The sequence below is a fragment of the Pan troglodytes genome, chromosome 19 (assembly GCF_028858775.2).
Source record: "Pan troglodytes isolate AG18354 chromosome 19, NHGRI_mPanTro3-v2.0_pri, whole genome shotgun sequence".
Taxonomy (NCBI): Eukaryota; Metazoa; Chordata; class Mammalia; order Primates; family Hominidae; genus Pan; species Pan troglodytes.
Genome location: NC_072417.2, coordinates 30,402,066 through 30,421,829, shown reverse-complemented (window position 1 = coordinate 30,421,829; position 19,764 = coordinate 30,402,066). Strand labels below are relative to the sequence as shown.

General features: G+C 41.8%; 1 protein-coding gene and 1 long non-coding RNA gene across 19 annotated transcripts in view; one reads left to right on the top strand and one right to left on the bottom strand.

Annotated features, from left to right (window-relative positions):
* Positions 1-18,803, top strand: part of TADA2A (transcriptional adaptor 2A) — a 73,560-nt gene extending 54,757 nt beyond the window's left edge. For 8 of the 18 annotated variants that reach the window (XM_009432345.5, XM_063798671.1, XM_063798672.1 and 5 more), the window contains 7 exons: positions 444-487; positions 5,305-5,415; positions 7,335-7,406; positions 10,284-10,416; positions 10,978-11,021; positions 14,435-14,508; positions 16,685-18,169. In XM_009432345.5, the coding sequence (XP_009430620.1) occupies positions 444-487; positions 5,305-5,415; positions 7,335-7,406; positions 10,284-10,416; positions 10,978-11,021; positions 14,435-14,508; positions 16,685-16,870 (664 nt within the window). In that variant the 3' untranslated portion in view covers positions 16,871-18,169. Of the gene's footprint in view, positions 1-443; positions 488-5,304; positions 5,416-7,334; positions 7,407-10,283; positions 10,417-10,977; positions 11,022-14,434; positions 14,509-16,684 lie in introns of all 18 variants that reach the window. The other 10 variants (XR_010152895.1, XR_010152897.1, XR_010152899.1 and 7 more) reach the window with 4 other exon arrangements.
* LOC129137522 (uncharacterized) lies at positions 7,822-10,975 on the bottom strand. The gene is made up of 2 exons (XR_008540146.2): positions 10,890-10,975; positions 7,822-7,952 (listed from the first exon to the last, which is right to left on the bottom strand). It is a non-coding gene; the product is annotated as an uncharacterized LOC129137522 (long non-coding RNA).
* Positions 18,804-19,764: the final 961 nt, after the last annotated feature.

The following is a 19,764-nucleotide window of genomic DNA, read 5'->3' as shown; positions in this document are numbered from 1 at the left end:
AGTGTTGTGTGAATGCACAGTTGTAAATGTTGAATATGTGATCATGGTGCCCTTTAGCAGATTTCTCTAAAATCGCTGTTCTCAATTATTTCCACAAGCTGAATAGATTAACTTTATGACATGGACAGAGATTCCTTTCAGTTTCATCTTAAGTGACAGACATGTGTTTTTCAGCATTTGTGAGTGGTTATTGATTCATTCATTCGTTCAGCAAATAGTCATGGAGAGTCTACTATGCCCAACAAGAGGAAAAACCCGTGATGCCTGAGAGTCTAAAATTGTGTTAGTGATTCACTGACCTGCAGAAATTTGTGGGAGTGACTTCTTTGGACCTCTGTATTGTATTCCACCTCAGCATGTTTATGTCTGATGATAGCTATATGTGTAAAGCATTAGTAAATGTGAAAATCTAATGCACAAATTATTGTGGCTTTTCATTCTAGAATTATAAGAGACCATGGATTAATCAACCTTAGAAAGTTTCAATGTAAGTATTAGCAGTTTTCTTTTACAATTTTTTTCCAATATTATTGAATAATTTTAAATAAATCATGTATTGTAGTTCTTAATCCAAGTTGCATATTAGCCTGGCTATCACCCCAGACTAATGAAGTAAGAATCTCTGGGGTTGGAGGCACAGCACCTGCATTTTTAAAAAGTCTTCAGGGCAATTCTGATCCATAGTGAGAGTTTAAAAGTATTAATTTGGGGCCAGGCGCGGTGGCTCTTGCCTGTAATCCCAGCACTTTGGGAGGCTGAGGTGGGCAGATCACGAGGTCAGGAGATCAAGACCATCCTGGCTAACATGGTGAAACCTCATCTCTACTAAAAATACAAAAAAAAAAAAATTAGCCAGGCGTGGCGGCATGCACCTGCAATCCCAGCTACTCGGGAGGCTGAGGCAGGAGAATCACTTGAACCCGGGAGGTAAAGGTTGCAGTGAGCCGAGAGCACGCCAGTGCACTCCAGCCTGGGCGATAGAGCGAGACTTAGTCTCAAAAATAAATAAATAAGCAAGCAAATAAATAAATGTGTTAATTTGTAGTCAATAAAACTTGTATTAAAATTCTTTTTTTAAAATTTGTATAGTAATTATAGTGTGAATATTAATGAATAATTTTCTGGATAGAGTCATGTTTTGCAACTATGTGTTAAGCATAACATAACCTTAATCTTCAGGTTGTAAAAATATTTTAGATAAATAACAGAAAGTGATCTTTATTTTGGATGGTTGCAGACAGACAAAATAAATGATATTTAATATTATATGACGGTGATAAAAATACATATAGTGATTTTTAAAATAAATGCCACCTTTGACCTTACTGTGGTTTTTTGTTGTTGTTTGTTTTTTAAGAGACAGGGTCTTGCACTATTGCCCAGGATGGAGTGCGGTGGTGTGATGGTATCTTGCTGCAGCCTTGAACTCCTGGGTGCAAGTGATCCTCCCACCTCAGCCTCCTTATTACAGGCTCGAGCTATCATGCCTGGCCTTTATTATTTTAAATATCAGAGATACCTAAGCAGGGCAGAAAAAGTCCCTGTACTTTTTCTTCTTCCACAACATAGAGGCTTCCACAACTAAGAAGGATGATGTCATAATAACAATCACAATGTTTGTATTAAAATATTTGTAATAGTTGTGTGTCATAATATTTTTTTTTGTAAAGAATAACCTAATGGTTAGGTTTGTACAATAACCTAATGGTTATTATAAAACATCCCAGTTGATAGATTCTTGTAGGGGTATTTATTTAATAATATATAGCATCGTAGGGTTCAGTCAACAAGGTTAAGTGTCTTTTTAGTCTAAATAAATATCTAGCCAGGCATGGTGGCTTGCGCCTATAATCCCAGCTACTTGGGAGGCTGAGGCAGTGGATCGCTTGAGCCCAGGAGTTCAAGGCTGCAGTGAGCTATAATCATGTCACTGCACTCCAGCCTGGGCAACAGAAAATCTATATTTTTTTAAAATATAGCCATGATCATAAGTATGTTACATTTTAGGTCCTTTATTATTTATTTATTTTTTGAGACAGGGCCTCACTCCAGTTGTCCAGGCTGGAGTGCAGTGGCTCAGCTCACTGCAGTCTCCGCCTCCCAGGCTCAGGTGATTCTCCCACCTCAGCCTCCCAAGTAGCTGGGATTATAGGCATGTGCCACCATGCCCAGCTAACTTTTTGTATTTTTAGTAGAGATGGGGTTCCGCCGTGTTGTCCAGGCTGGTCTTGAGCTGCTTGGACTCAAGCAGTCTGTCCACCTCGGACTCCCAGAGTGGTGGGATTATGGGTGTGAGCCACCATGCCGGCCTTATTTCCTTTTTTTACTTTATGTTACATATTTTTCAAGTTACTGTAGTGTTTTGAGGGTATCAGTTTTTATAGGTTACATAATACGTACTTTATTAGTTGAGTATGTTGTATATATACATATAAGAGATATAATTATATGCTTAACTTCTCTCTTTAGGTATTTAGCTTGTTTTCATTTCTTTTAATCATTACATAAATAATGCTATGATGAACTTGTGAATAAAGCTTTGTCATTATTTAGGATTTTTTTAAAGGTAGATTTTTAGAAGTGGGATTAATACATCTAAAATTATGACCACTAAACATTATTTATGCCTGCTGCCAAGTTGCTTTCCAAAAGATGGTTGTATTAATTTCTGTTTCTTCTAGCAGTGTATGAGATTCCCTAGTGAACCCCATCCTTATCAAGACCTGTGGATTCATAAAAATAATTCAGGATCAGAATTATTGGTCATGTTCTAGTAGCCACAGTAGTAGGTTCTCTATCTGAATTCCCGGGTTTTCCATAATAGGTCAGTTAATTTTTGATCTTTACTCCTTGTAGACATTGACTGTTAGATAAATTCTTCTTTCAACTGATAGAGGTCAGTTTGGCTTCATTATGCTATTATCTATATTTTTTCAAATAGAGGGCTGAGGGGAAGCTCTGTTGCTTCTGAGAGTGTAGAAGTAGCGTGTGCAGTGTGGTTTCAGAGGTTTTCAATTGCCATTATACTGAATATACAATTGACCTTAATATGGTAGGCAGGGTTTTTTTTTCTTCAAATTTAAAAACTTTACTCCATTTTCTTGTGCTTTGTTTTTTGTTGTTGTTGGTTTGTTTTTTTAAATGATCTATGGCTGCTCCTTAAATCAGCTTCTAGAATTTTTGGATAAGAATGTCTCCTGCAAGAGAAGAGATTCACCTAAAAAGAGGACTTAATTTAAATAGCTGTCATAGGCTGGGTGTGGTGGCTCCCAGCACTTTGGGAGGCTGAGGCGGGAGGAATGATTTTGACCCTAGGAGTTAAAGACCAGCCTGGGCAACATAGACCCCCATCTCTGTATAAAAAAGCCAAGCATGGTGGCATGTGGCTGTAGTCCCAGGTATTCGGGAGGCTAAGGTGAGAGAATCTCTTGAGCCTGGGATGTTGAGGCTACAGTGAACTGTGATTGTGCCACTGCACTCCAGCCTGGGAAACAGAGTGAGACTCTGTCTCAAAAATAAAAAATAAAAAGGCCAGGCGCAGTGGCTCACACCTGTAGTCCCAGCACTTTGGGAGGCTGAGGCAGGCGGATCACGATGTCAGGAGATCGAGACCATCCTGGTCAACATGGTGAAGCCCCATCTCTACTAAAAAATAAAAAAAATTAGCCAGGTGTGGTGGCAGGCGCCTGTAGTCCCAACTACTCGGGAGGCTGAGGCAGGAGAATCGCTTGAACCCGGGAGGCGGAGGTTGCAGTGAGCCGAGATCGTGCTACTGCTCTCCAGCCTGGGAGACACAGCGAGACTCCGTCTCAAAAAAAATAAAAAGGTAAGCTAGGAAAAAAAAAAAATAGCTGTCATAAATGAAAGTCTGTATCTTTAGTCCAAGAGTAGATAGAACTAACCTAATTACTGATTGAAACGACCCAAGTAGCAGTTCGAGAGTTACTGACTGCTCCAATCTACCAGTTATTGTTAGTCAGTTTTACTCTCCATCTTCTTTGCAGATACATCTTTGGATTAGTTGTTTGGTCAGTAGTGATCCCCAGAGTTGCTGCTCTGGTGTCTCTGCATGATATTTGCATGACAGTTGTCAAATAAAACTTCATTAGCAGTAAATTAAGTTGTAGTAGTTAATTTAGTTTGGAGAAAGGCAAAATGACCCATATGAAGGATGAAAAAAATACTTACCTTGCTTGAGGATGTGTAGGTGGGACATGCAAGAAATCACACTTTTTCTCAGCTACTGGGAAGTCTTCTGGATGGACTATTTTGTCTGTAGCTTGTTTTCCTGTGGGAGTTAATACCATAAATTTTGGCCATAATTCTTCCTAAGAATGTAAGATCTGCCTTTAATTGTCTCGTCCATTACTGCCAGCAGTTCCTGCCCCTGTGTAGTTTAAAAGACAGTGAGGTGGCCGGGCGCGGTGGCTCACACCTGTAATCCTAGCACTTTGGGAGGCCGAGGCGGGCAGATTGCCTGAGCTCAGTAGTTCAAGACCAGCCTGGCCAACGTGGTGGAACCTCGTCTCTACTAAAATACAAAAAATTAGTCGAGCATGGCGGTGTGCCTGTAATCCCAGCTACTTGGGAGGCTGAGACAGGAAAATTGCTTGAACCTGGGGAGGCAGAGGTTACAGTGAGCTGAGATCACGCCACTGCACTCCAGCCTGGGCCACAGAGCAAGACTCCATCTCAAAAAAAAAAAAAAAAAAAAAAAACACAGTGAGGTGGCTGGGCGCGGTGGCTCATACATGTAATCCCAGCACTTTGGGAGGCCGAGGCGGGTGGATCACCTGAGGTCAAGAGTTCAAGACCAGCCTGGCCAACGTGGTGAAACTCCGTCTCTACTAAAAATTCAGAAATTAGCTGGGTGTAGTGGCGGGCGCCTGTAATCCCAGCTACTTTGGGAGGTTGAGGTAGGAGAATTGCTTGAATCCAGGAGATGGAGGTTGCAGTGCGCCGAGATCACGCCAACGCACTCCAGCCTGGGAGACAGAGCGAGACTCCATCTCAAAAAAAAAAAAGACAGTAGATGTGGGAGATGAGTAGTGCTCAGTGGTGGAGATGATCTCCAGTGATAACAACATCCCTGTGGGATAGTTACTATGGTGCTGTCATTATGATTAGTGTTTTGCATTCTTGGCTTTCCTGTTTGCTTCCTGTCATGGATAAGTTAGTCATGTGAGGTTATGAATAATGTTCTTCCATTTTACTAATTGTAAAAAAAAAAAAAAAAAAAAAATGCTGAAAACTCAGGGATCCTTACATTTCCCATGACACATTTATGTTTTATTTTCTCTGTAGTAATGGAACGGCGGTATCCCAAGGAGGTCCAGGACCTGTATGAAACAATGAGGCGATTTGCAAGAATTGTGGGGCCAGTGGAACATGACAAATTCATTGAAAGCCATGCCTGTAGGTGGTTTTTGAGCCTTGAGCAGTATTTGTGTGTGTATATTTATATAAATAGGAGAGATAATGGTGTGTTTTATGTGAAGTTCTATAAATAAATAAATGGATATTTCTCTCTTTGTTCCCCTTTATTACCATGAGACAAATTTGGGACTATGGGGGTGGCAGAAGAGAGGTTAAAAAGCCCTAATGACTTCCCCCATTGCCCCAGATAAACAATAATTTAGTAGTTTTTCTCCCGACTTTGTATCATGGGAACTTTCAAATATATGTAGAAGTAGAGATAATAATATGATGAACTCCCGTGTATCCATCATCCAGCTTCAGCAGTTTTCAACACATGGCCAGTCTGGTTTCATCTTTACTACTCACTCTTCCCTCCTGCCCTCAACTGGATTATTCTGAAGCAAATCCCAGACATCATTTTATTTTGTTCATAAATATTTTAGTATTAAAAGTAGTTTTAAAAATGAGGACAGAGATGGATAGCTTGTGGAGATAGTACTTCCATCGATCTCTTGCCTTTCTGTGGTATTTCTGTGAGAGCTCTACATAGTTACCATTTGATTTTTCACTATAAAAAATTAAAAGTTGTTATGAGGCCGGGCGTGGTGGCTCACACCTGTAATCCCAGCACTTTGGGAGGCCGAGGCAAGAGGATTGCTTGAGTTGAGGAGTTCGAGACCAATCTGGGCAACATAGTAAAACTCCATCTCTACAAAAATACAAAAGTTAGCCAGGCATGGTAGTGCACACCTGTAGTCTCAGCTACTTTGGAGGCTGAGGTGGGAGGATTGCTTGAACCCGGGTAGCGGAGGTTGCGGTGAGCTGAGATCACACCACTGCACTCCAGCCTGAGCGACAGAGTGAGACCCTGTTTCAAAACAAAATATGTTGGTATGGCAGTAAGGCCTAGATTGTTAAAATAATATGGACTCTGGCTTGTTCTGTACCTTTCATCATGACATTTGTGTATGTGGCCTCTAAGTTTAGTTCTGGGAAGGTAGTCTACTAAGGCCCTTATTCTCACCATGAAAATATTTCTTACATAGCATTGCAGACATTTATCTGAGCCAGGTTGGTTGTCCTCACCAAACACCTTGTTTGGTTAGCATTCTTTGTGTGGTTTGTAACAGGTGACTGATCCTTTACTTCCTGTCCCAGTTTGGGACACACCCCTGGTTTATGTGTCATTCCAAAACACTACACCCCATGGATTGTCCAGGCTCTTCCTTCATTCTCTGTTTCAAAAGCAGCCAAATTAGAATGATTTGTAGAACTTTTAATAGAAGATAGTTAGAGCAGGGAAACTTGGTTGTTAAAAAAATTATATTTTGCCCAGTGCGGTGGCTCATTCCTATAATGCCAGCTACTTTGGGAGGCCGAGGCGGGTGGATCACCTGAGGTCATGAATTCGAGACCAACCTGGCCAACATGGCAGAACCCCATCTCTACTAAAAATACAAAAATTAGCTGGGTGTGGTGGTAGATGCCTGTAATCCCAGCTACTCGGGACGCTGAGGCAGGGGGAATTGCTTGAACCCGGGAGGTGGAGGTTGCAGTGAGCCGAGATCATGCCATTGCACTCCAGCCTGGGCGACAGAGCGAGACTCTGTCTCAAAAAAAGAAAAAAAAAATTGTTACTTTTGTAGACAAATGAATTTAACCATTTCACTAAGTTTTCTAGAAGACAGTTCCAGCTGCTGCCTCTGGAGACAGCAGCTGGAAGATAGCTGGAGTAGGTTTTCCTCAGCTCTTGGGTGTAAAATTTCTAATGAGAAGTTACCAACAAGTAGGATTCTCCAAATGAACTTCCCTAGTCTTATAAGGCAGAATTAATGAAAATGCTCAATAGCAAAAGTGCTCACTAATGTTGCTTTTGTTTTTGTAATTTTTTCCTTCATTCCTTTTGGGGAAAACAGTGGAATTTGAACTCCGAAGGGAAATCAAGAGGCTCCAAGAATACAGGACAGCAGGCATTACCAATTTTTGTAGTAAGTATGCTTCAGCTACATACCGTACTTGAGGGCAAGTGTCTTCCAAACACACAGAGGAAGTCTCTGAGTTGTGAATTTTTTTTTAAAAAACAAGCTTTCCTTTACCAGAATGCTTTAAACCTTTCCAGTAAAGTTTTGGCTATTTAATCCCTATAAATACCTTTATATAGATTATCTTTGGTACTATAAAAGTTGTGAGACAAAGGAAAGAGAGGTGCTGCTTTAGATTTAGGATTCTGCTGAGGCTCTTTAAAAAAAGAGAATCTTGGGCCGGGTGCAGTGGCTCACACCTGTAATCCCAGCACTTTGGGAGGCCAAGGCAGGTGGGTCACTTCAGTCCAGGAGTTCGAGACCAGCCTGACCAACATGGTGAAACCCTATCTCTACTAAAAATAAAAAAACTAGCCAGGCATTGTGGTGCACACGTTTAATCCCAACTACTCGGGAGGCTGAGGCACAAGAATCGCTTGAACCTGAGAAGCAGTTGTTGTAGTGAGCCAAGATGGTGCCACTGTACTCCAGCCTGGGTGGCAGAGGGAGATTCTGTTCCAAAAAAAAAAAAAGGAATTTTATATTTTAGGTGTGTCACCCTTTTCAAATTTAATGATACATGGTCTTAGCATTTTTATAAAATAATGAAGCTTCAACTGGCTCCAGGTGCTTGCATCCCAGTTACTTGGGGTAGTGACAATAATTATATTATTAGCAGCTAACATCTATCAGATATTTACCATGTACCAGTCTCTATGCTAACCATTTCACTTGGATCAAGTCACTGAATTCTCATGACAAACTTATAAAGTACCGTTACTTCCATTTAGTGAAGAAATTAAGGTATAAAGAGGTTACAGAGCTAGTTAGTACTAGAACCAGGTCATAAGAGATAGTGTATTATAGTAGTTAAGAGCTTGGGTCTAGACTTAAAAAGCTTGAGTATAAATTTTGGCTCTCCAGCTTGCCAGGTCTGTGATGTGATTCTATCCAAATTTATTTTTCTTTCCTTTTTTTTTTCCCCTAGAGACTGACTCTTGCTATGTTGCCCAGGCTGGTCTCAAACTCCTGGCCTCAAGCAGTCCTCCCGCCTAGGCCTCTCAGAGTGCTGGGATTACAGGTGTGAGCAACTGTGCCTGGCCTCTATTCAAGTTTTAATTTTCTAAGGTTCTTAGAGTTAGTGTAAAGATTTAATTAGAGATACTGCATATAAGCATAGCACAGTATCTGGCACACAATAATTCATCAATAAATGGCAGTTTCTGTTGTTTTGCTGTCATTGTTGAAATGATCTTTAGCATTCCCTCCTTCTTCCTATTTGAAGTTTTTGTGATTATTGATAGCTGTCACCTACTATCTATAAGAAATAGTTGGCTTCTTTTTTTTTTTTATTTGAGACGGAGTCTGGCTCTGTTGCGCAGGCTGGAGTTCGGTGGTGCCATCTTGGTTCACCACAACCTCTGCCTTCTAGGTTCAAGCGAGTCTCCTGCCTCAGCCTTCTGAGTAGCTGGGACTACAGTCATGCACCACCATACCTGGCTAATTTTTTTTTTTGTATTTTTAGTAGAGATGGGGTTTCTCCATGTTGGTCAGGCTGATCTCGAACTCCTGACCTCAGGTGATCCACCCACCTCAGCCTCCCAAAGCGCTGGGATTACAGGTGTGAGCCACCACGCCCGGCAATAGTTGGCTTCTTAACACAGCCCTGTGGGTGCAACATAGCCTTATGGATGTAAGTTCAGCCTAGTATAATGGCTCTTTGACAGTGGAAACCATTTTTGAAATTAAATTTTGTGTGAGCCCCAATCTACAAATAAGATAAAAGTGGGCTGGGCACGGTGGCTCACACCTGTAATCCCAGCACTTTGGGAGGCCGAGGCGGGCGGATCACTTGAGGTCCAGAGTTCAAGAGCAGCCTGACCAACATGGAGAAACCCTGTGTCTACTAAAAATACAAAATTAGCTGGGCATGGTGGCGCATGCCTGTAATCCCAGCTACTCCGGAGGCTGAGGCAGGAGAATGGCTTGAACCTGGGAGGCGGAGGTTGCTGTGAGCCGAGATCGCGCCATTGCACTCAAGCCTGGGCAACAAGAGCGAAACTCCGTCTCAAAAAAAGATAAAAGTGGAATTACTTTGGTTGAACTTTAATGGTTCAATTTATGTGTAGAGCCCAGGACCCGCTGGTATCTGGCAGTGCCCTTTCTCTTTACATTAACCTCTAAGATACTCCTGTGGTATCCTGGGGCTCTGTGGAACCTAGTTTGAATTTTGAAACCCACTGGTGCAGTATTTTGGAATCTGTGAACCTTTGTTAACATGTAGAAAACACCACGCAGCTCTTCTGTTTAGCAAGATGCATATAGAGACTCTGATAACTAATTTTGGTTTCCTGATATTGGCTGCCTCTGAGAAATATGGAGAAGAGGTACTACATGTCAAAGAGAACTCTTTTTTTGTAATTCTAATTGTTTTTTAAGGAAAGGCATATGCTTATAGCACTTGAGTGACTTTGAAAAAATTTATAAAAATAGAAAAAGCAGGAAGCAAATATGACTATAGTAAAAGTTGGTTACTTTTTGAGAGTGGAAATATGAGCAATTCTTACTTTCTTTGTACTTTTCTGTTGGTTTTTTTCCCCTTATTTCTTACAGATAGAAAAGGAATACAAATATTTAATATTTAATACTTAGTATTAAGAAAAGGATTTCAGACTAGGGAAAATCTACTTGGGTCTTGGAGAAATAATTGTGAAAGCAGTTTTGCAAAGGAAACAGACTTTAAGACTTTAAGAACAAAACCCCAAACCAGTTTCTTGGTCAGTTAGGAAGCCCTTCAGTTCTGCTGCATTGTCATTGTGGTCATTGTGTTTTCTATACCCCCAGGTGCCAGAACCTACGATCACCTCAAGAAGACACGGGAGGAAGAGCGCCTTAAACGCACTATGCTCTCAGAAGTTCTCCAGTATATCCAGGACAGTAGTGCTTGCCAGCAGTGGCTCCGCCGGCAAGCTGACATGTGAGTAATTACTCCAGGGTGAAGGAGGCATTCTTTCTGGGATGCCTTGGCCTTCACATATATTTTTGGGCACCCTAGATGGCAGAGTAATCATAATTGAGTAGCTGGAAGAATTCAGAAATATTTTAGCAGTCCATCTCAGAAACAGTGCCATACTGACAGTTTTGAGAAATAACTGACCTCCTAGAATCATACTTTACTACTTTGATCCTATTTTTTGAAATGAATGTATTTTCCCCCAGCCTTCTACCCATGACTTCAACTCTCTCTTCATACCTAGATTTTCACTGGGGAATCATGTTTGTATCCCTTCCCCTTGAGTGGTGTTAGTGGTGTTCTAGATTACAAGCTCTTCTTAACAAATCTGAGGAATTTTTCTTCCTCAGAACAGATTTTCTTTTCTGCTCAATACAGTCAGATATCTGTAAAACATAGTTCAGTCTATCTCATTACACTTCTTCAAGGTGACCTACCTGATAAATGGCACCCAGTCTCACCGGGGCTTTTGGAAATCACCTTGTTTGATATGACCTAAGTTTAAATTCCTCTTCTTCGTTGTAGTGATTCCGGCCTGAGTCCTTCCATTCCAATGGCTTCGAATTCAGGTAATTATTTCTCAGGCCAGAACAAGTCTTAATTGTGAAGTTTGCATCATAGGGGTTATAGTGACCCAGCAATCTTCCTTCCTCTGTGGTGTCAGGGTGCTTAGGCAGAGTAACAGTAATCAAGTGTTAGCCCAATATATAAACATCAGTATGTTTTCGGAACCTTCATGGCCAGACAGAGACTATCCTCAGAGTGACAGTATAGAGTATAGACAGTATAGAGACAGGGGAAAAAAGAACTTCAGAGAGGTAACTTCTTTATTTTACCAATGTTCATGAGCAGTTAGTTTACTGCAGTTGTGTCTACCACTAATTTTGAGACTTGTTTCACAGGAGATAAATTAAAAGCTTTTTATTTTATTATTTTTTATTTATTTACTTATTTTTTGAGACAGAGTCTCGGTCTGTCGCCCAGGCTGGAGTGCAGTGGTGTGATCTTGGCTCACTGCAACCTCCGCTTCCCGGGTTCAAGTGATTCTTCTGCCCCAGCCTCCCGAATAGCTGGGATTACAGGCATGCACCACCACGCCTGGCTAATTTTTGTATTTTTGATAGAGACAGTTTTGCCATGTTGGCCAGGCTGGTCTCGAACTCCTGACCTCAAGTGAGGCACCCACCACGGCCTCCCAAAGTGCTGGAATTACAGGCGTGAGCCACCGTGCCCAGCCTAAGCTTTTTATTTTTATATAACATGAGCAAAGAAGCATGTTACTTGCCAGAAACATAAGGATTTCTAAGTTAGAGACCTAAAGTATTTCTATTTCTTCGTTTTACCTCTTTGAGTATGTCCTATTTTGAAATTAGTATACAGAGCAAGATTAAGCCATACGCTATCTGATGATCCTTGGTGATTGGTAATCGATGACTGGGAATTTGGGGAGGTATGTCTCAGTAGATTCAGAATCTGGGTCTCAGATTTGTCCGCGTTAGGGACTTTTTTTTTTTTTTGAGATGGAGTCTCGCTCTGTCACCCAGGCTGGAGTGCAGTGACGCGATCTTGGCTCACTGCAACCTCTGCCTTCCGGGTTCAAGCGATTCTCCTGCCTCAGCCTCCCAAGTAGCTGGGATTAGAGGCACCTGCCACTATGCCCAGCTGATTTTTGTACTTTCAGTAGAGATGGGGTTTCGCCATGTTGGCCAGGCTGGTCTCGAACTGCTGACCTCAGGTGATCTGCCTGCCTCGGCCTCCCAAAGTGCTGGGATTACAGGCATGAGCCACTGCGCCTGGTCACTGAAGGGACTTTTTTTTTTCCCCCATTTATTCCTTTATTTCAAGTTATTTTTTCTTAATATGGAAAGAAGAAAAAGGTATTGTTTTAGGGGAGTGGCTAAGACAGTGAAATCAAAGTTTTATTTTGTAAGTTTCTTATTGCCAACACTCTACCCCCAAAATCTAAATACAACTAAGTTAATACTGGCTAATTAAAATGAAGGAACTGGGACAGGTGCAGTGGCTCATGCCTGTAATCCCAGCACTTTGGGAGGCTGAGGCGGGCAGAACACCTGAGGTTGGGAGTTTGAGACCAGCCTGACCAACGTGATGAAAACCCATCTCTCCTGAAAAAAAAAAATATAAAAATTAGCTGGGTGTGGTGGTACACATCTGTAATCCCAGCTACTCCGGAGGCTGAGGCAGGAGAATCGCTTGAATCCGGAAGGCAGAGGTTTCAGTGAACCAAGATCGCACCATTGCACTCCAGCCTGGGTGACAGAGTAAGACCGTCTCAAAAAATAAATAAATTAATTAATTTAATTAAATGAACTGGCTAACATGATCATATATTTTTGTTCTCTGTACCATCTGCACTGACTTGTTCATTGTTTCTTTTTTCTTTTTTTGTGAGACAGGGTCTCCCTCTACTATCCAGGCTGGAGTGCAGTATGTGATCATGGCTCACTGTAGCCTCAAACTCCCAGGCCTAAGTGATCCTCCCAGTTCAGCTCCTGAGTGGCTGGGACTACAGGCGAATGCCACCAAACCTGGAGAAATTTTTTTTTTTTTTTTTTGGTAGAAACAAGGTCTTACTATATCACCCAGGTTGGTCTTGAACTCCTGGGCTCAAGTGATCCTCCTGCTTCAGCCTCCCAAAGTGCTCAGATTACAGGTGTGAGCCTCTGCACCCGGCCTCTTGTTCATTGTTTGTTCCTAGCCTGTGTTAGCCTTTCTCACCCCTTATATTTAGGCTGAGGAGATCTCTTGCTCTCCTTTATGTTCTGAGTTCTTAAGGCATCTATGTATTGGAAGCCTGGCATCTTTGATTGTAGCCTAGCCTCTGGTGACTTTTGTGAGGAACCAAATGGTTTTATCTCCTTTTTTGAGGATTTGGAATAATCCCTTATGCCTTTTGTTGATGTAACAGAGAAGCCTGTTTTCCACCAGTGGAGCTTGTAACAGTCCCTCCCCTTTCTCTGCCCCACTTGAAAAGCAACCTCTATAAAACTTCGACATTTTCTTTGCTTAACTCAGTCTATCCATTCCCAGCTGAATACCAATCCCTAATACACATTCAAAACAAAACCAAAAAAGTTTTGCTCATCAAGCTTCCCCTCCTGGCCAGTGACCTCCTACTTGGGTTTCTTTCTCAGGTGTGTGAGTTGACCTCAGCCCCTGCTTTGCCATATAATGGCTCATTGTTCCTGTTTGTGGATCTTGCAGGTAAACAGGGCTACTTTGGAAGGAACAGATATTCCCTCACATAATAAAAAAGAAGGGCCTTTTGCTGGCCTAACAGTCTTTCTTTGATCTGAAGGCACACAGTACTTGGTTAATTACCATGTTTGCCTTGTACTGCTGGGCGAGTGGCAAGGATTAGGGAATGTCTGTTCTGCAGTTATTATTTCCATTTGTCAGCTGTCAAAGCAGACATTGTGTGACGTTTCTTAACTGGATGACATCTGGGCATCAGACTTTAAAGTCTCCTACATGGTTAGGAAGAAATAGGTGATAGTCAGGCATGGTGGCATATGCCTGTCTTCCCAGGTAGTTGGGAGGCTGAGGCAGGAGGATCACTTGAGCCAGGGAGATTGAGGCTATAGTGAGCTATGATCGCAACACTGCACTCCAGCCTGAGCAACAGAGTGAGACCCTGTCTCAAAAATAATAATAATAAATAAGAGATAACTACTGTGGTGAGTAGTTACATTTGATGCTAAGGTATGTGTGACTGTATGTGTATTTTAGCAGATCATGGGTAATTCATGTGCCCTGAATGTGTAATTCATTTTTATTTTCAAGTGAATGTTCAGGTGCCCATGTTAGCTAAACAGGCCTGAGGGAATGGGACAGGATTTCCTAAGCTGGATATAGTGATCCTATACCTAACTGGCCTGGCTGCACTGAACTTTTTAATACTTTACACCTGAGAAATTGTCACTCCTATTAAATCTATGCTGTTTCCTTTCTCTGTCTATAGGTAGACGGAGTGCACCACCCTTGAACCTCACTGGCCTCCCTGGCACAGAGAAGCTGAATGAAAAAGAAAAGGAGGTAACAAAAGGGAGGGGGCTGGGAGAAAGAGAATTGGGGCTGATTATTCATTGAGTTGTCATTAAAAATCCATTACAGGGTCAAACCCCTTTTGTTTCATTCATCTAACATATATGCACAGCTCTGGTGAATCCTAGAAGTCCAAGAGCTAAAGAGCCGTTTGTGGCAGATTTCAGAGAATTGCTTACCTTGTCACCCTACCACCATTCCTCTTTTGGGGAAAGCACATGTGGTATGTAGATGACATAATAATAGCAACTATCATCTATTGAGCACTTACCATGTGCTACTCTACTAAGTGCTTTATGTAAATAAAATTAATTTTTTGTAAACCTAAAGTAACTTTTACATGAAAATAGGTATTTCCTATTAGAATGGCTACCTTGAAAAGTTCTATACTTATTCCAACAACATAATCATTATTTAAAACATTTTTGTAAATTGTCTCCAGAGCATGTTTATAAACCTAAGGAAAAGATTTTTACATCATATATAGTCATGTTAATTTTGATTTTAAAAATTATTTTTTATTTTTATTTTTATTTTTTTTTATTTATTTATTTTTTGAGACGGAGACTTGCCCTGTCACCCAGGCTGGAGTGCAGTGATGCGATCACAGCTCACTGCAGCCTCCACCTCCCAGGTTCAAGCGATTCTTCTGCCTCAGCTCCCCGAGTAGCTGGGACTGGACTACAGGCGCTTGCCACCACGCCTGGCTAATTTTTGTAGTTTTTAGTAGAGATGGGGTTTCACCATGTTGGCCAGGCTGATCTTGAACTCCTGACTTCATGATCCATCCACCTTGGCCTCCCAAAGTGTTGGGATTACAGGCGTGAGCCACCTCACCCGGCCTATTTTTTATTTTTTATTTGAAACAGTCTCACTCTGTTACCCAGGCTGGAGTGCAGTGGCGTGATCTCGGCTCACTGCAACCTCTGCCTCCCGGGTTCAAACGATTCTCCTGCCCCTGAGTAGCTGGGACTACAGGTGCATACCACCACACCCGGCTAATTTTTGTATTTTTAGTAGAGACGGGGTTTCACCTTGTTAGCCAGGCTGGTCTCGAACTCCTGACTTCAGGTGATCCACTCACACCAGCTCCAAAAGTGCTGGGATTAGAGATGTGAGCCACTGCACCGGCCTGATTTAAAAAATTATGTGACCTACTTTTTCCAATTGCAATCATCAGACATGTCTTCATATTGATTTTATCTGTTTCTAAAATTTAAAGCCAGCCTCATAAGAGTCATCATCAGGAGTTTTCAGAAAATTTTGTCACATCTCTGAAGTCTGTTCCTCTTTTGGAGGAGTTCCTCTTTTGCTCCTCATATGCTCCTTTTATAATTCCCAAGGTCAGTTCCCCATCTCCCACCATATATCATTAGTTCAGTTCAGATAATAAGGAAGGGTCATAGTGTAGGGGATAGTGTTAGTCTTATTTTATCCACCAGGAACAGTAAGGATTAGTCTGGGAGTGGAAGGAAATGTATGTAGTATCTATGTATTGCTGAAGAAGGTCATAGGTCAGCCTGATTCAAATATTGAATGGCCTGGAATTTCAAGCTTTTTTTATCCTTACCCACATAATGGTGACCTCAGACTCCTCATTGCTGGATAATGTGGCAATTTTCTAGATTTTTAGCAGTTAAAGTTACCTCCTCTTAGCAAGGTCTCTTTATCTCCTTTCCCTTTGAAGTAGGAAATGTAATCCCCAAAGCAGGGACTACTGCTTTATGCTGACACTAAAAACAATGTGATGCAGCCTTGAGAATCCAAGTGTCTGTGCGTCCTGCCCCCACTGTGCCCCATGGCTCTTCCCTGATCATTGGTGCTGGGACTGTACCTGGGCATTTAGTGTTTGACTCCTGAAAGAGCCAGGCTGCTCCTCAGGAGCACATATTTGTAAATCCCTAACAAACCCAGGCCCCTGAGCCAGCTGGCACGTGCTAAAGGCTCTTCTAGCATCACACCCTGGCTTTCTCTTCCTGGGTGTGTGTCCTTAGGGAGTGTTCTCTCCAGAGAGGAAGAGACTAAATGGAATGTAGTCCAGCCACCCATCAGCTCCTATAAATAGTTGGAGGTTGATGTCACTTTAAAAAATTTTTTGCTATACCTGCTGGATTAAATTACGAAAATGACAGATGTTAATGTTTATTAAATTTGCCATGTCTTGCAGCTCTGTCAGATGGTGAGGTTGGTCCCTGGAGCCTATTTAGAATACAAATCTGCTCTATTGAACGAATGTAACAAGCAAGGAGGCTTAAGACTGGCGCAGGCAAGAGCACTCATCAAGATAGATGTGAACAAAACCCGGAAAATCTATGATTTCCTCATCAGAGAAGGATACATCACTAAAGGCTAAGGCTCCAAGGGCTTGGGATCAGAAGTCAGAAGTTTGGAATGTGGTGGGTCAAAGGACAGTGTGGGTGGGCATTCTGGAGAGTTGTTTTTCAGCTGAATTCTCATGGTGAAAACAGGGGAAAGGACAAAGGAAACCTTAAGTTGTATTAAGTCTACTTTCTTCTCCATCCTGCTTTAAAACACTCCTGTTGTTGGTATTATGCTGCAGAGTTGTGTGCTACATAAGCTATTATTAAATGTGAGTGGGCATTCATTCCTAACACCTCTTGTAACTAAAAGAACCATAGTACCTCACATCACAGTGCTGGTAGAAATAGAACTAAACCACGGTCTGTAATCCCAGGAGTCCAGCTCAGATCCTTATATTGCGAGGTAAGTTTGCTGATTATCTGTCTTGCCTTCAAACACTGCAGACAGATTTAAAATAAAGAGAAAGGTTTTAGAGCATAAGAAAGCTCTCGTTGAAGGATTTTTTAAGCTGACAACTTTTTTTTTTTTTTTTTTTTTGAGACAGAGTTTGCTCTTGTCCTCCAGGCTGGAGTGTGATGGCAAGATCTCAGCTCACTACAACCTCTGCCTCCCAGGTTCAAGTGATTCTCCTGCCTCAGCCTCCCGAATAGCTGGGACTACAGGTGTCCACCACCACGCCTGGCTAATTTTGTATTTTTAGTAGAGACAGGGTTTTGTCATGTTGGCCAGGCTGGTCGCAAACTCCTGACCTCAGGTGATCTGCCCGCCTCAGCCTCCCAAAGTACTAGGATTACAGGCGTGAGCCATCGCGCCCGGCCTAAGCTGACAACTTTTATGAGTAAAGGGGAAGAAAATATCCTTATGATGGTCTTATCCCAAACTGTATCGTTAACTTCGGCCGGGCAAGGTGGCTCACCTGCAATCCCAGCACTTTGGGAGGCTAAGGTGGGCGGATCACGAAGTCAGGAGTCCAAGACCAGCCTGACCAACATGGTGAAACAGTCTCTACTAAAAATACAAAAATTAGCTGAGTGTGGTGGCACACGCCTGTAATCCCAGCTACTCAGGAGGCTGAGGCAGGAGAATTGCTTGAACACAGGAGGCAGAGGTTGCAGCGAGCTGAGATCGCGCCACTGTGCTCCAGCCTGGGCAACAAAGTGAGACTCTGTCTCAAAAAAAAAAAAAAAAAAAAAAAAAAAAAAACCCTTAATGTCTGGCTTTGTACTTTGCAGTCTGCCTGTCTAATCTGCAGTAGTCTTTTGAGGAGGTGGCACCGGATATAACATGTCTCTGTTATTTTTAGAACTAATTAAAATGTTTTGCTATTTAATTTGTGGGTGTGTCAAATATTCTGGTAACTGAAACACACTTAAGGTGTTGGATGCCTGCCCCATCACGCTGCACTGTCTGCTGTCACATGTGTCCTGAATTCACCCTGTTTTTGCCCTGGGTTTCCCAGGATACCAAGCCCCTGAGGATGGAGATGATGCAACAAACCTCAGCTTTGCTTGGATTGTGACTTGAACCCTATTTCTCAATGGTGAAAGGCTAGCCTGCAATAAAAGCTGCTTTTAAAACAGAAGTAAAGCAGCTTTATATATGGGACTCACTAGATATGAGGGTAAGTAGCCCCACCACATGTAAAACTTGGTCCTCAAACGTTTCTGCAGAATAAGAAGCCAAACTTATGGTTATCTTGTTTCTGTTAGAAACAAAGTTGTATATAGAAATAACTTCGTCAGAATTGACACAAATCACATCGAATAGTTGACTGTTTAATTCCTTCTACATTCAAATATCTAATTAAAATACTGTGTGCTTTGTTGGAAGCATCTGCTCAAACTTTTGACTGTTGTAAATGTGCATGCAGCTGGGAAGGGATTCATCTAAGGGATAACAAATGAAAAAGACACTCTAAGGACCTGAGGGAATTCAAATAGAGGACTTCGATTTTTTAAAAAGAATGACGTGGAAATGATCTGTTTTCCTTGTAAAATCATATCTCGTAGAAAACATTTTACCACTACCATCACCCCTAGTTGGTTGTGAAGTGATTGCCTCTTATCCCTGAAAGGAAACTCCTGTTCTGAAAAGTTGGGATGCATTAGCCATCAGTGTTAGGTGACGTCTGTTGTAGTCTGAAGAGTCCTTAACCTTGATTAAGGAAGGCTTCCTGGGAGAGGTGGGCTTTTGGGGCAATTATATGATAGAGAAGAGAGAGAAAAATGGCAGATGGAAGTGGGAGACAGTTCCACACACAGGGGGTGGAGAATGATGTGGAGGCAGCAGTGGGTGTAAGGACAATGGTGCCAAGAGATTTATTTGGCTAGAACACAAGGGGCAGCTGGGTAGTTAGGAGTGGGAGGATGGTAGGACAGTCTGACAGAAACCTTGGAAACAGTTGAACTCTGAAAAGCTGATGGGAAATCAGATTTCATGAGGAAAATGGCATGGTTGAAAATAGTAATAGAAAAATAAGACTGAAGTTTTAAATGACTGGATTTTTGAAAGTAGGATTATTATTTCTTTGGTATACCGAACTTTGCAAAGATACGTAGCATTGCATCCTTCCTCTTTGCTTGTAGACAGGGTTGGCCATAAACCAACTACACTGATAGAGGTCTCTCCAGATTGTCTCAGAAGAGAGAGAGTTTACCCTGAAACTTAATAACATGAATAAGACCTGTTTACTGAAATTTTTATTGCAATTTAACGTGAAAAGTTTCTGCTGGAGTTTTATGCATATTTTTCTCTCTAAGTGGTGGGAAATAAAGAACAAATCTCTTTCCATGTAATGACTCTTGTCTGTGCTCAAAGACCAAGACTCTGTCTCTTGCGATACCAATTAATACTAAATATTCACAGTTTATCTTTTCCTGGGTCCCAGTTTCTTTCCTTTTATTGTTAACCGTCTTCACTTCCCCT